This window comes from Apteryx mantelli, chromosome 7 (assembly GCF_036417845.1).
Source record: "Apteryx mantelli isolate bAptMan1 chromosome 7, bAptMan1.hap1, whole genome shotgun sequence".
NCBI classification, from domain to species: domain Eukaryota; kingdom Metazoa; phylum Chordata; class Aves; order Apterygiformes; family Apterygidae; genus Apteryx; species Apteryx mantelli.
In genome coordinates this window covers 45,209,329-45,224,398 of record NC_089984.1, presented here as the reverse complement: position 1 = coordinate 45,224,398, position 15,070 = coordinate 45,209,329, and the positions used below count along the sequence as shown (strand labels likewise).

At 39.8% G+C, this 15,070-nt stretch overlaps 1 protein-coding gene across 2 annotated transcripts in view; it reads right to left on the bottom strand.

Annotated features, from left to right (window-relative positions):
• Positions 1–15,070, bottom strand: part of INPP5A (inositol polyphosphate-5-phosphatase A) — a 248,059-nt gene that overhangs the window by 69,801 nt on the left and 163,188 nt on the right. For both annotated transcript variants that reach the window (XM_067300397.1, XM_067300398.1), the window contains one exon: positions 4,266–4,350. In XM_067300397.1, the coding sequence (XP_067156498.1) occupies positions 4,266–4,350 (85 nt within the window). The remainder of the gene's footprint in view (positions 1–4,265; positions 4,351–15,070) is intronic.

Below are 15,070 nucleotides of genomic sequence, written 5' to 3'. Positions count from 1 at the left end.
GTTATCTGAACGGTGACAAAGTAGATAGCAATTAACAGGAGGCCAGTGGATCTAGCAATTGATTAGGTGCGCGGGGTAACACAACAACGAGGCGATGTTTGTTCTTCAGTCTGTTAACGCAGTGAGGCAGAGCGGGGATTCGCCAGGGCTTTGGCTACACGACAAAATTTTAAGGCTTGTTATCACAGCAATATTGAACCTTTATAATTAAGCATCAGGTAAGCACCTACGCTTCATGACGTTTATTTTCAGGGAAACGGGGAGGTCTAGTATAATGCAATGAGAGGGGTGGCACAAAGCTTGCCTTACGAGGTCTCCTCGTAGCCCAGGTCCTGAGCCAACACAGGCTGTCACCGACCTCGACGTCATCTGCGTCCCCTGCTGACTGATGAAGGAACTCATTAAAGACTCATTAAAGCCGTACAACCGGCGCTCAGCCGTGGCTTGTGCGGAGGACCCTGAGCAGGGGTGTGCTCCCGGGCACCTCGTGCACGGGGAGGGGGGACACCGCGTCCTTCCCGTTTCCCTGCGCGGGTGAAGAGCACTGAGACGTAACGTACGCACACAAACATCTCAGACTTCAGAAATACCGTTAGCTTCTGCCGTTTCAGGTCCTCTTGCTTCATTTGAGTAAAACCTATCTGAGTTTATTTGAAGAAAAACTAGATTAAAATGGACTCCTATCATTAGTCCATTTCAGGATGGAGACGACTTTAAAATGCTTTAAATACTGGAGCTGTAGGTATTTCTCTGAATATCATAATGCCAAGCTACAGATTACGCTTAAGCCATAATTCAGATCTACTATAAAACAATTGTACCTCTTCGGTATTTGCTATGCTTGTTGTGCCACTGACATTCTAGTTCTTTCTTGCCAGTTTATACCTCTGGACAACACACTTGTTAATGCACATATGGATCTCAGAATCACTAGAAGCCTTTACCTGTTTTATTGATCCCCCCTGGATTACTCCAACAAGTAGTAAAGCAGATTTTCCTAGCAAAGAAATCAATATGACTTTAGATTAAGGTCCCCATAAAATGTTTAATAAATTATATATTATTTATTGTTTATTAATTATGAATTAATAAGGGCAACTTTTTTTGGCATCTGATTTAGCATACTGCACTTCAGTGTCTGGATTCAACATTTGAAACCACTCTCAGCTTCTCTCTTTCAATGGCTTGATTGAGAAATCCTTTACAAATATACTTCAGTTTTTGTGTTTGGTTTGGGAAAGTCTACATTTCCACAACACATCTATCGCTTGTAGCATCTTATTGCATCCAGGTTTTCAGCACTTTTTGGCCCCAAGAGAGAATTCAAAAGGTTGACAGGAAAAGCAGAGATAAATTTAGTAATATATACAAAGATGACAGCTCAATGGATTAACCCCTAAATTTCTAGCATTTAAGATCCTGCCAGACAGTCAAATGAACATTTAATATCAGCCAGCACACGTTCAAAATGCCAGAAGGGACGAGGATGTATTTTGGAGTGTAAGGTCCACCCAAGAGCATAGACTAACACTTTGATCTGGTCCGAGCATTAGATAAGCAACCAACTTTGGTCATTTTTGTTTCCTGTTCTGCCAGTGCCGGTCGTGCATGTCCTTGGTCAAGTCACTTCACTCCCCATCGGCTTTGGCAAAATGGCACAGTTGGGAAGTACCATTTATAAAACAGTTTGTAAAGTGATTTGGGATTGGATCTTCTCAGATGAAAAGCACTAAACACAATCAAACCATTAGGTCCTGTCTGGAATAATTTCTATTAGAATTGGTAAGGAACATGACACTCCCAAAGTTTACTTCAGAAAATGATCTATCTCGTAAGAGCTTAGACTTCATTTCTAAAACAGAGTGCTATATACCTACTATTGATTCATTTATGAATGTTCAGGTGTTAAGATGCTGTTGGAGACATACTGACTGTACTGTCACCTCTGTGTAGTGCACTGCGTGGGACAACCATTTCTTAAATCTTTTGGGTCTTCTGGCATTCTAGTTTATAATATGTATCAAATGCAAAAGACCATAAAACATGCTTAATATGACTTCAACTGCACATATGTAAATTCCAAGTGAAAATTTCTAGACTAACTTTAATTACACTTAATTAATTTAATTGCACTTAATTAATCAAGTTCTGGTTAATGTGGTATGCTATTTGTCAAATAAAGCAACAGAGAAGAATATGTATTATTCCAGTGCTTTTTCCACTCACGCATACACATGCCTCCTCTAGGAAGAATGGGTAAATGAGTTTGATTAATCTTCAAATTACACCTTTTACCTAACCTTGTATGCTCACATGTAACAGCATTAACTGATGTTGGCAAAGCACTCATAAGATGAAAAGTACTGTCAGTACCAGGATCACCTGCACTGTTACCACCTGTTGTGCAATTCACACAGTATGCATCATTTATGGTTAATGAGATTGTTTCATTAGGAGCTAATCGCTTTGAAACTTATCGACATAAATGTAGCAATCTTAATTAAAGCGATCAGTAATAAAGAACGCATTCTCTGCAGATTCCATCCTGCAAACTGCTAGGCAGTTAGAAAGTTCAGAAAAAACTTACAGTGCTCTGCATCAGTGCAGGGTGGAAAAGATAATTCTGCTGGTGCATGACTGCTAGATGTTCTCAGACAGAAGCATTTTTAGTAATACTACTGCAACACCAGTGAATAAAAAAACATGCATAATATTTCAAAAGCAAGTAATCTATAAACACTGATGATACTAAGGTAACAGCAGTGCAGCAGAGCAGGATTTAGTCCTTAACAGACACAGTGTGAAGCTGCGTATTCTGATCAGTGACTTGAATCTCATTTCAGTTATGCTTTAGGTTTGTCAGTTAAAGGATTGCAATGTATAAAGGACTCTGAGAAGGGGGTTACCAGCTACGTACCCTGTGCTGTAATGTCAAACCCCCATTTTGCAGCATATGAAGGACTGATCATCACATAGGAACAAGCACTGCGCTGCATCTCTATGAGGGGAATCCAGCCTTTGGCATGCCGGCTGCTTGCTTCCTGCTGCTTGATTTACAAAATAAAAGCTTTTGGTCCGGAAGATACATGCCTATCCTCAAGGACACCAAAAAGACACTACAGCATCTCTGAGAATTAAAGAGGGAAAACTGAGAGATTAAATTGGTTTTCAACCCTGGATATAATTTCTGACCCCACGTTACCTGGAGCAGAGTTTAGCAGTAAAGTCAAGGTAATCTCAACTCACGATGAAAAGGGTTTACTGGATTCTCTTTGGCTTTATACAAATCTTCCAGCCACCCTTCCACACCGAGACGCTACAGTCGCAAAGGTCAGCAGAAATCCCTGTTGTTTATATTTTTAAAGTATGAAATACTATCACAGAAATTTAGGAAATTTTTCATTTTTTCACTGATTACAAATACAAACCAACACACACTCAGCTTACGAATAGAAGATTGTGAGATCCTCTGCGAGCTATAAGCAAACGATGAAAGTCACAAACATGGAAGAAAGCGTGGTATCCTGCGCTGAAGCTCAAACAGGTTTCAGATGAGGAACCTATGCCGCTGCTGCAGGAAGAGACTCTTCCACGTGTCCTAAAGACTCCGGGTCTCATCACACCCCACCGATCACACCTGACCGCTCCTAGATCTACCTGCATTTTCCCTGTCTATTAACAGGACAAGGACCAGGCAGCACTGACTCTGCAGTGCAGGGGATATTTGCATTACGCACTACTTCTCAGAAAAAAACACCGCATTTCAGCTGCATCCTGGGCCGCGCCACTGCGGAGAACAGGCATATATAATATATAGTCAAATCGTAATGTTTGAGATATGCAGTGAAACTCCTTCCCTGAGGAATGTTCATTTGCAACCCAGTGAATCCAACAGGCAGTAAATTAGTCCTTAGTGCAGAAACACGATAACCATTTCTGTCCTTCCTTGCAAAAATGATCTGTTTTTTTACAACGAAGGCATAAGTACCAACATTCTCATCAGGCAACTAATTTTGGGGGTGGACAGCAAGCTGCAAGTTCCTCCCCCCTCGTCTATATAAGGTTTCTTTATTGCTTCAGCAGATTCCCAGCGCAGTAATATTTACTTACCTGTCGGACGTTCCTGTTGGAAGTATTCTTAGCCAAGCTTGATGTCAGTATTAAGATTAGTTTGTTAAGTCACTTCTAACTTCTCCACAGGAAAAATATTTGAGAAATAAAAACAGTTTGGCAGGGTCTGGAACTGAAAAAGGTGAACGTCCTACCTCTACTACTGCTTTGGCATCCAGTCTGAAGTTGAAATCTCCAAACACAAAATACGAAACTTTCTCAAACCGCTGATCTATGATTCTGGAAAGAAAAAAAAAAAAGTCATTTAGCTTTGCATATATGCAAACATGCACATACACACATCTCTTACCTCACTTTAGAGAAAACTTAAATTGACATGTATTCCCCAAAACATTTTATTTCTAAGCATAAACTCAGAAATAACTGTGGAACAATCAAAAGTACCAGTTTATTTTGGAACCATCTTCTCAGTATATTAACCGTCCGTTTGGGCTGTGCTTCCTTGCTCAGGCGATTCTGTTTCCAACCCCAGTAAAATAATGCATTTAATTTCCCCTGGCTGGCTGAAAGAGCAACTGGGAGCAGAGCAAATTAGCAGCAGTTCAGCCCAAACGACACTGAACCAGCTTGTGGACACGACAGAAATCCCGAGGGGAATTTGGAAGTACCCCACACCTTTGAAAAGTTAAGTATATGTGCTTTGGGTTGGGCAACCAAGAATCAGGAAACGCAGTTCAGAGCACATCTACCTCCAATTCTGTGTTGAGTGAGTTTGTTTATATGCAAGACGGATCATAGTTTTACCAATGTCTACCAGTACTCTAAAGAGTATACCTATATGAGAAGTGATGTATTAGTGCTAAACACTGTTCATCAGGATTGATACCATCTATGAGGCTTTTCCTGGGTGAGGCACGGTTCTCTGAAAGACGATCTCTTTTTTGGTGAAATCAGATGTTTGTTGAGATTGTAGCTAACACCTAAAGGTGGGCTTTCCAGACACGGAGTAGAGACTGACTCTTTTCTCAAGGCTTTGCTCAGTACTAAAGAGGGAGGTGAAGCATTACTGTTTATCTCGCAAATCTTGTATTATTAAAAACTATTATATTATTAGTCTATCTATCGTTAATAACAATTAGTTGCTGTTCCCGACAATGTGCAGTTTTACATGCTTCTAGAGCTCTCGGCATTTGGAAATCGACTGAGTTAACTCCTAATTTCAAAACAGGAATCACTACAATTAAATAATTAATTAATTAATGAGTAGCTGATGAAGATACAAAATAACTGAAATGTGACTGTTATAGCTGGAAAGCAAATACACAGAACAAATTCACAAAAAATGGAACAGTATATTAAATGCACTATATATAAGAAATAAGGGACAAATGCAAGGCAATACATTGTGTACCTTCCAGGAACATTTAAGCGTTTAAGCATTACGATACCCGAAACCCCAGCTGAGCCAGAGGCAGGGGCTCATATAGATAGGTAAAGGATTATAAAGTAATGCACAGTTAGGTAGGCCTTCTGGAACAATACTGCCCAGCTAGGAGGCATTCATTTTAAACGGCTTTAAAAGTTTTAATACATTACATCCATTTAGACATTTCAAAGCTGTAAAGAAAGGAACAACTTTGGATTTACAGTGAGGTACTGCTTCTCCTCTTAAAAAAACCTCCTCGCATTTTCAGTCCACGTAAGGAATATTATTCTATTGAAAAATTAATGTGCATTGGACCTACGGCAGTGATCATCTGAAGCAAATTCTCTTGCAAAGAGTTATCTTCTTCTGGTAGGAAAATCTCCAAATCCTCCATTCAGCTGACAGATTATTGCAGGTACTGTTAATAAATACTGTCTACTGTCAACTACTACCAAGCATCACAAAAACCTGTCACACTTGACCTGTACATAACATTAGTTTGATTAGTGCCCTCACGGCACTTTAAAGGAAAATGAGAACTTAAAAGTTAAACCATTTACATTACCACAATTTGCTAACACTGTAATTGCAAAATCTGATACACAACTTACACACAAGAAAAACTCATTTTGCTTTGCCAACTTTAATGATTCATACCTTAGTTTTGGCTTTGCTCAGTGCCATTTACTGCTGACAAAAACCAAGAGAGATTACAGGAATGACATCGAGGTCCAGAGAAGGCCTCTTAAAACAAATTGATATTATGAGGATGATATCTGTGATTGTATTATGCAAAGATGGATTTTTCAAATAAACAGACTGTTCCAAAAATAGCCAGTTAAAATGTCTCTTAGCTAAATTAGCTTGAAAAAACTCAGCTACTGACGAACAAAACACTTGATTAGTTCTGCTTCTGATCAATTAATTAAAAAACAGTCATTTCATAGTCTTGCACATTACCTGATTTACACATGATTTGCATACGAATCAATGCCAGTTTTAAAATTGGCAATTTTAACCAGTTGCTTCCCTTGTAGTTTCTTTTATTGTACATTTTATAAAGATGTAAAAAGAGTCTCATGATAGATTGAAGTAAAATAGTACAAACATTACTTCTCAAGAATGATGCTTTAAGCAGATTCTGACATATCTCCTTTTCAGAGGTGGAGAAATTTATGTGTATAGTAAAATTACCAAAGCCAGTACAGCAAGGGATACACATGGAACTGTCCTTATTAAAGAGTCTAGGATGCCTCACAACAAAATATACTTTAAATGGGTCAACTTTATATATATTTTTATATATATATATGTAACCTACTGTCCTGGACTTTATTTACAAGAAATAGGACTGGAGGCTGGAGCAAGAACCGAAAAAAAAAGTTCTATTCCTCTTGTCTCTGCTTTTTAAGCCACAAATATGTAAAGCTGATCAAGTGACCAAGTAAATGCAGAATTGGGAAGACTTTTTTTTTTTTTAAACAAGAAGGAGGGCTTGCAAATGAAGCAGGAGGCCTTTAGAATCTGCTTTATTTTACTTTGCTATTTGCCGTTATACCAACACCCTTCCTTTAACCATGAATCATATAATCCTTTAAAAATGTTGCCATGAATCAGCCAATGGAGTGATAAATCTGAATCATATAAAAAGAAAGCAGCCAACCCATGTCACCAACATTAATTTAATGTTTTTAGTGGGAGGACCGAGTGCTATTTCTTATAACTTGTATTTGCTGTCTATCAGATTATCCAGAACGGCTTCAATGTACTTTAAGGTTCTCTTCTTTCCTGCACAGCTTTTTTAAATAGCTAGTGACAAAACAGGTGACTCTCAGGTAAAAATTTCATGACTGTAAAGAAGACTACAAATAATTCACTTCTGGAATTTTACCTGAAAGAGCAAACAAAAGACCATCAATGTCCTGTATTGCATGTTGTGACCTATACGGGGCCATCATTAGATTATACGCAATAAGAACATACCCTCTGCTTGAATGTCAAGGGAACAGAAAACTTTCCTCACGGATTACAGCCACCCCTTTCCAGAAAGAGTCTTTCTTTGAAATGGTTGGAAGAGAACTTTTGCTGTTATAATCCTTTGTTCCTGCTCCAGAAGGAATCAGTCAGGAGAAAAGAGTTTATTTGCAGTTAGAACCCACCAAAAAAGCTTCTTTTATTTCTGTGCATTTTGGAAATGGAAATAACAAATTCAATATGGTAAATACAGACCACTGAAGCTGCACACTCTCATGACTGTATTTTTTGATGGCCTTGTTAAACTTCAGTGCGCAGGAGCCTAAGTGCCACAGATGACAATATTTCCTTCTATTAGTTCCAAATACGCAGAACTCTTAATTGCATAAGCAGTCCTTAATAACAGTATTAGGTGTAGCATAGAATGGAAAAACTGAGCTGTTCTTCACAGCTGAAACACACTATCTTAATTATTTTACCAGTTTCAAACCAATTCTACATTTTTAACTGATGACTACACTGAAAATCTTTTGGACTACTTGGATTGTTCTCTGGTACTTTCCATTCTTTGCTGTATTTTGAGAAGAGATAAAAGGACCGCAAACAGTTTTAAAAATAGGGTTATATAACTTTTTAAATAAAAGTGTTTATTACAGAGTCATACTATTCCACTTTTACATTTCTACTTTTTTTCACTTTTGTCTAATCTCTAATGAGAGATTCTCTAATCATTTCAGTTGGTGCTTTAAAAAACAGAAATAACTATCATTTATGGCATGACAGTAGAACAGTAAAACATTCAAGGAAACGTAACTTTTAAGTGAAGTTTATAGTCAGTTAAAGTTGGTTATAAATTTAAAATGTTTTAATGAGTCAGACGCATGGTTCACATTGTTTTTGTGGACAACATTTCATCGGTAAGGACTCAAACTAATGTTAAATTACTGCGGCAGTTTCTTTTTACACAATAAATATGCTTAATTACTCTTTTGGTCTAATAACTGCAGGTCACCTTGCACTGGGTATGAGCAGCTGCGTGACAAAGCCAGAAGGAAGTCGGGGCATCTACCCTGGGAACGTATTCAGCCTGTCGTGTTGGTAGGACTTTTGGGAAAACTACCTACTGCCGACTGGATTAGAGCACTGCAGCCCCTGGAGCTCCTTCCCAGAGACCTTGGAAAAATCCTGCCCGTTGCTCTGGGGGCATCAGGAGAATCACGAGAAACCACCGAAACCCCCCGAGGAATGAGGCTGCGCAGCTTGGCCTGCTGGCGATGCCAACGTTGCCCCGCGCGGAGCAGGGGTGGGAAGGGCCCACGGGACAGGCAAACCTAAAGAGAAATCAAACGAAGTCCGCGGGAAAAGCAGAGACTCAGGGTCTGGTCTTGCAATCCAGGAAGGGCCAAGTTACTTATATGTAAAGACAAACCTCTAAGTTTGGATGGTATCGGCTAAGAGGCCTGGGAGCACAAGTTTTTTCAAAGCAATTTCAGTGATCTGGACACCATATTCATATTAAGACTAAAACAAATAGGAGGTAGCAGTCTCTCTTCTCCCCCAAATTCCTGGAAATCTCAGTCTAGTTACTGATTTTGGTCTGTACATGGAGTACCAAAAGCAGTACCTTATTAAGACCTTAAAATGAGGAATTTAGCATTACTGAAATCAGTGAAATCCTTTTATAATTTCCTTTCACCATTTAAAGTGCTGATTGTACCTCATTATCATTAACGATACTTTATGAAATGCACCCTCTTTTATAAAAGCTATATGGTAACCTGTAGGCGCACTTCCAGGCAGTGAAATTCAGCCGGAGAACAACAGGGCAAGCCGGACCGTCACTGACTTTTGCCTGCTTTCACGCTTATCCCCCTCACACGCTGCCACGGAAAAGGAAGGGGACAAGGAAGCCGCTGAATATCAGCAATTTGGTCATGGAAGAAAGCAGCTGAACATGATTCAGTGTGACAAGAGGCACAGTGATTTGGCTAAACCATTTCTCAGGGCACTTTGTAAGGAGGATCAGCAGCATTATTCTTTTAATAGCCATGTCTAATGCAATAACCGGCCGGGTTTTGTCCCAAACCAAGGTATCAGCATCAGGTCAGAAGGTAACATTCTGTTTACACGATTATTTCCTAAAGCACTTATCTTCTCTTCGGTGTGAAAGTTGACTTTTCTGTTTGTAAGGGGGCCTAAAGAATTGAGGGAATGGGAAAAATTAGCTACACTGAGCTGGAGCTGAATGGGATGAAGTGGGAGGTCTGAGAAAGGCCGGCGGCGGCGCTCAGCAGGACACCTTATTAGCCGCGTCATCGCAGTTCATTCAGGCAAGCCATACCAGTGTCGCCACCGTTCCCACACAAAGACAAAGTTCTTCACACAGTCTATAAACACGCTTCCCCGGCCAATTCATCCCAACTTGACACCGCCGAAAAGAGGGGCTTGAGTTTTCTTTTTTTTTAAAAAAAAAAACCAAAACAATAACATAACAAAACAAAACAAAATACTTGCGGCTCTGCCAAGCAGGGTGAATGGAGGAGAAGGAGGGACACTGTCACGTTTCTTGGGAAGAAACAATCCGAAGGTCAAACCATATTTTATTCAGCGAGCGCATTTTTATAACTAAATGTGTTTAAGCTAAATGCTAAGTAATATGAGTGCTTCCCTATCGTTTTTGCAAATTTGGGGTGAGCAATTATCTTTCCACAATCTCTGTATTTTTGTATGTCATCCATGCAAAGGAATTAAGGGCACGAAAAGCTGCCTTTGCGCAGAAAACGCGACAGCGCCTAACTAAAGGAGTCTGAAAATCTGACACAACCATGTGGAGAAGACAGATGACAGCTCAGCCTAGGCGCGACCGTCACTTCTCCGGTTAATCTGGCTTACTGTTAACCTCAGCGGAGCTTTGGGGCCGCGGGTTCTGCTGTGGTTGCCCCAAAGCGGCGCCCGCCTCTGCCCGACGCGGTGAAGCCTTCTGAGACGCGGAGCCCCGCGGACGCGGCCACGGGAAGGAGCTGCCGAGGGAGGTCATGGGGAGGTTACCGACGGCGGCACGGGGCCCGTAGGCGCTTAACGACCCGGTACGCGTCCCCCAAGCACACCCTACACGCAGCAGCTTCATAGCTTAAGCCTGCTTTTTGCAAAGGGCGCGTTCAACTCGTGTCTTCTCGACAAGGGAGCATCCTACCCCGAAGAGCGACGTTCGCAAAGGCAGGAGGCGACGTGGCCATGCTGCCGGTGGAGGTTAAGAGTGGGCAGGAAGCAGCAGGTGGACTGCGGATCACCAGGAATGCTATACAGGCTTTCTCCTCTTCCGGAGATCCATGATGCCAGAGGTAATAGCAACTCCTGCAGTGACTTCTGGTGGAAAATCAAGGAACAACTACGGTGAAACCTGTCTTCTGCAGCCGCAGCCATGTGAAGACACTGAAGATCAGGACACTGAAAATGCTAAGTTTTGGCTTACACAGCAGTAGACACAGGATTGCTGCGTGGCCTCTTAGATTTCTGTGACTCCTGCTCTCGCTACCACTTAGTCTTAGCCAAAAAAATCAGCTCGAACACCTATAACTTAAGACCAATTCAGTGTGGATCCGCAGTAAATAATCTGAAGCTCTCCACCAGAAGTTCTACAGACAGCTTCAGAAGACAGCACATTGCCACCTCTGCCCTTCTGCAGAAGGGTCAGAGCTCAGCTGTGTAGTATTTTGCATTCTCTGGTATACGTTTAGAGACAAATTTCAGAAAAAAAACATTAATTTTGAAGAAAAGTTACCTGGTGACAGTCTAAGTGTGCCTAAAAAGATGTGATGTAAGTGCTTTCACTGGCATGCCTGAAGTGTTGTAACACTGTCATTAAAAAGATAAACTTTATCATATTTTTGTGTCCCGTTCTTTCTGACATAATAGCTAAAACCTATTAATAACACCAAAACATCTCAAAAGGTCAAGCGGTACACAGCAAGATGAAGGGAATTGTCAAGAAGCTTAGGCAATCATCTTAGCGCTCCAGACATTTGCCAGGGCTGTTTAACTAATATGTGATGTTCACTTTTAATTTCAATATAGTGCCATTTGGGCAAAAATGTTGTATTTTTTAATTAATTATAATGTCAGCAGCTATTAAGATTAAAAGAAAGACCACATCAATAACACATACTTAATCCAAAGAAAGGATTAGAAGAAGAGCAATAAAAATCAATTTTCAGAGCTGGAAAATTGTGACTTTTTCTTCACCTGACTGGTATTTTCATTATATTGACAAAACCATGATCTTACCTGACACTGACATTCGCCTAACGAAATAGCAGCCATGTATAATGATGTAAGTACTTGTCCATTTTGCTACAGAAAAATACAATATGATTGCACTGGTGTTACGCTACAAAGAAATTTTCTTGCTCTTCATCCGATGTAAAAGAAAACAAGAAGAAGAAACTAGAGAAATTGCAAAAAAGGAGTTTTTGTGGCAATTCTAGACACGCTCAGAACAGAGACACTGTAGGTCCTCAGCAGTTTAGCAATGGGAGCGGTGGCAGAACAATTAAGAAATCTGGGGCGGCTCTCACCAGATTTGTGCCAGAAGCCTTCCCCCTCCAAGCCACCTGCAGCGGTACGTGGCCAAGGGGGACAACAGCAGGTGACACGATGCCAGCCATGCCACCCCACTGCGCGCTGCTAGCCACGCAACGGGCATGACCCCGTCCGCTCGCCTGAGGAACCAGCCACACTCGGGCAGACTTCGAATTAAAAGTTAAAAAAAAACCCACTTCCAGAAAAGGAAAATGCAAATTACTAGACACGCAGAAAGACTTCACCTACAAAGGGTTCAAGAAGATGAGCTGCCTGACATTAAGAAAAGCCAGCCAACAACAAGGTTTGCATACCTACTTGTTAGCTTGCGTATTTATCCCTTTGAAAATTGGACCAGAGTAGACTATTTAGCTAAGAGAGGAAACAAAGGGCGAAAAGAGAGAAATATTTGAAATGCTAAAGAGAAGAAGAAGAAAAAAGCTCTCTTTCAAACGAGCACACCAATTAAAATATTAAAGCTGCCAATATTATGTTTGAACAAAGAAAATCCTGGTGGCCTAGCGTGGATAGTGTGACAATGCTGCTTTGTGGCAGTGAGACACTCGGTCATCTCAGCTGCCTCTTAAACCATACCCTGAAATATAAATAAAGGAAATATAAAGAAGCTTTCCAAAAGGTGAAGTAGTCGCAGCTAGTTACCTGTCAGTCCATAGAGAACTTCTGCAAAGTCCATCTACAACTACTTTAGCACCTATACAGGCACACAGACAAGTGGGTAAAAATGCTGCAACTTACATACAGTTATTTATCTGTTTTCTGGGTAGAATCAGTATCTCTCCAGGATACAGCATACAAGACTAAAAGACAATGACCACTCTCCTACTGTGATCCTATCTGCCTATGGGAGCAAAAATACTGAAAGATGGTTATTCACTTAGTACCCATAGACTCAAATGGAAGCAGAATGGAGCTCTTTCAACCATTTCTCCATTTTATAACTATCAGCTCATAGCATCATTTTACAGCAAGCATTAAGTGGCTTGTAAATAAAATCACAATAGCAATTTATTTTCATTTCTCTGCAAATGAATAAAAATTGGATCAACAGCCCATATGGATTCTTTTTAATTGAATCATAGCTATCTTGGAAGATTATATGGCTATACAATATAACATTTCAAAAGACACAAACCACAATGAATGCTGATGCGAGTGTCACCTTTAGCTAGACACTAATGACTGTTCTTCATCTAGCCCCCAAATCTCTAAGGAACAAATTACAGTAAAAAGAGAACCATAACTCAATATGAGTGTGGTGCACTCTGCCACATTCTTACATAAAGGCATTTTCAGAGCAAAATCAAGCAGGCAACAAGTTATTTGCAGCCATTATTTTAGATTTCTTTTTTAAGAGTCCTTCTCCCTTTTCTTCAATTGTCTGTGTTTAATTACACAAATTCTCTAGGGAGTGGTATCTTTTATCACTGCATCCAATCTAGCCTGTAGTTACAACATCAGTTAAATTCGATTAGAAAAACACCATAGCCAACGTAGGCAGTTCCAGGAGCGCCTATTCCTGGAAAATGGATAAAAATGAGTAAAATCATTCCAAAAGAGTAGGAAGATGCTCAGGGTCCCACCAAAAGTGGCCCCAGGTCACGAGCAGAGCTTGGGAATTCCCGTATTGTGATCCACACCATAAGATCACGAGTCTGCCTTTGTGAAAACAAAGGGCAAAAACCTCTCCAGAAAACCTCAGAGCTTTTCTTTTTACCATTTCTTCTGAAAGAGCCACAATTCTGTTCACATTAGTCAGGCAATGTGAAGAGTAACTTAGTGTATCCACACTATTTAAGTGGCATTTATTTTTTTAAGCAACTGAAAGTTGTTAAAGTTCTAGATTTTTGATTGCCTGTTTCCCAATTAGATATTTGCTTGTGAGCCTGCTTTTGTTTGTAGAGATTTGTCTTTGATATGAGACCAAAAACAGATCTTTTATTTATAACACAAATAAAAAATGCTGCAAAGGATTGCCATAATAGTCCTTCTATTAATCTAAACCCCAGAACCTGCTCAGTTATTAATAGGAAAAAAAAAAGCCCAAAACACTGAAAATAACAGAATGAGGGCCAAATTACTGGCTAGGACCATCAGAGATAGCCATTCATTTATTATACAAATACATTTATTGTCCTTAAAATTATAAATGTGCATATTTTCCATTACGATATACACAAGTACAAAACTATTATTCTGCTAAAAATATAAACTAAATTAAATTAAAAATATGTTTGTTTCAACAGGAATGACGTATGAGTTAAATTTTTCACAACAGTGCCAAACTTGCAAAACCTGGAGCCAGGAGCAAGGAAAAAGCGTCTTTGACTTTATCTGACAGCTTGAAAGTAACAAGATAATTTTGCTGGATTTACTCTTTAAAGAGCATATTATACAAACACACTAATTTTGAGAGCACTTAACCTTAGTTTAAAGGGGGGGGGAGCATGACTGAATATTAATGAGATGAGCCTCAGGGTGTTTAATGAAAAGCTGTCTTTTTGAATGTGATCTAGAGTTTTAAACCTTTGTTAGAAGACATTTGGATAGAAGGTTTATTTGCCCTGCGAGTGCATTCTATTCAAATATATACAAATTTCATTAAATGTTTGAAGATGCATGATTACAGGCCGAGTTTTCACTTATGTTAAAATTATCATTGCCAAAAATATTTAAAAATTCAAACAGAAAAAAAAAAAAAAGTGGGCTACTCCTAGAATTTTTCTCAAATGACCCAGATCTTTAGAGTGAAGTTTTTCTTTGCCTAGAAACTAAGTGGCTTTTCTTTTGCTCATTCAGCTGCTAGTTCTGGGAAAAGCCCAAAGAGAAACATTTAGATTGGAGGGGTCTTTGAGAAGATGTGACAGTTGACTGATGAGCATCCATAAAATGACAAAGAATAGTTGTGTGGAGCCGGTGCATCACATCGCCTCTCCCTGGGAAACTAATTGCTCTGAATTGTTAATAGTAACATTATTTTTCTGGCAATCATTTCTTTTGAAT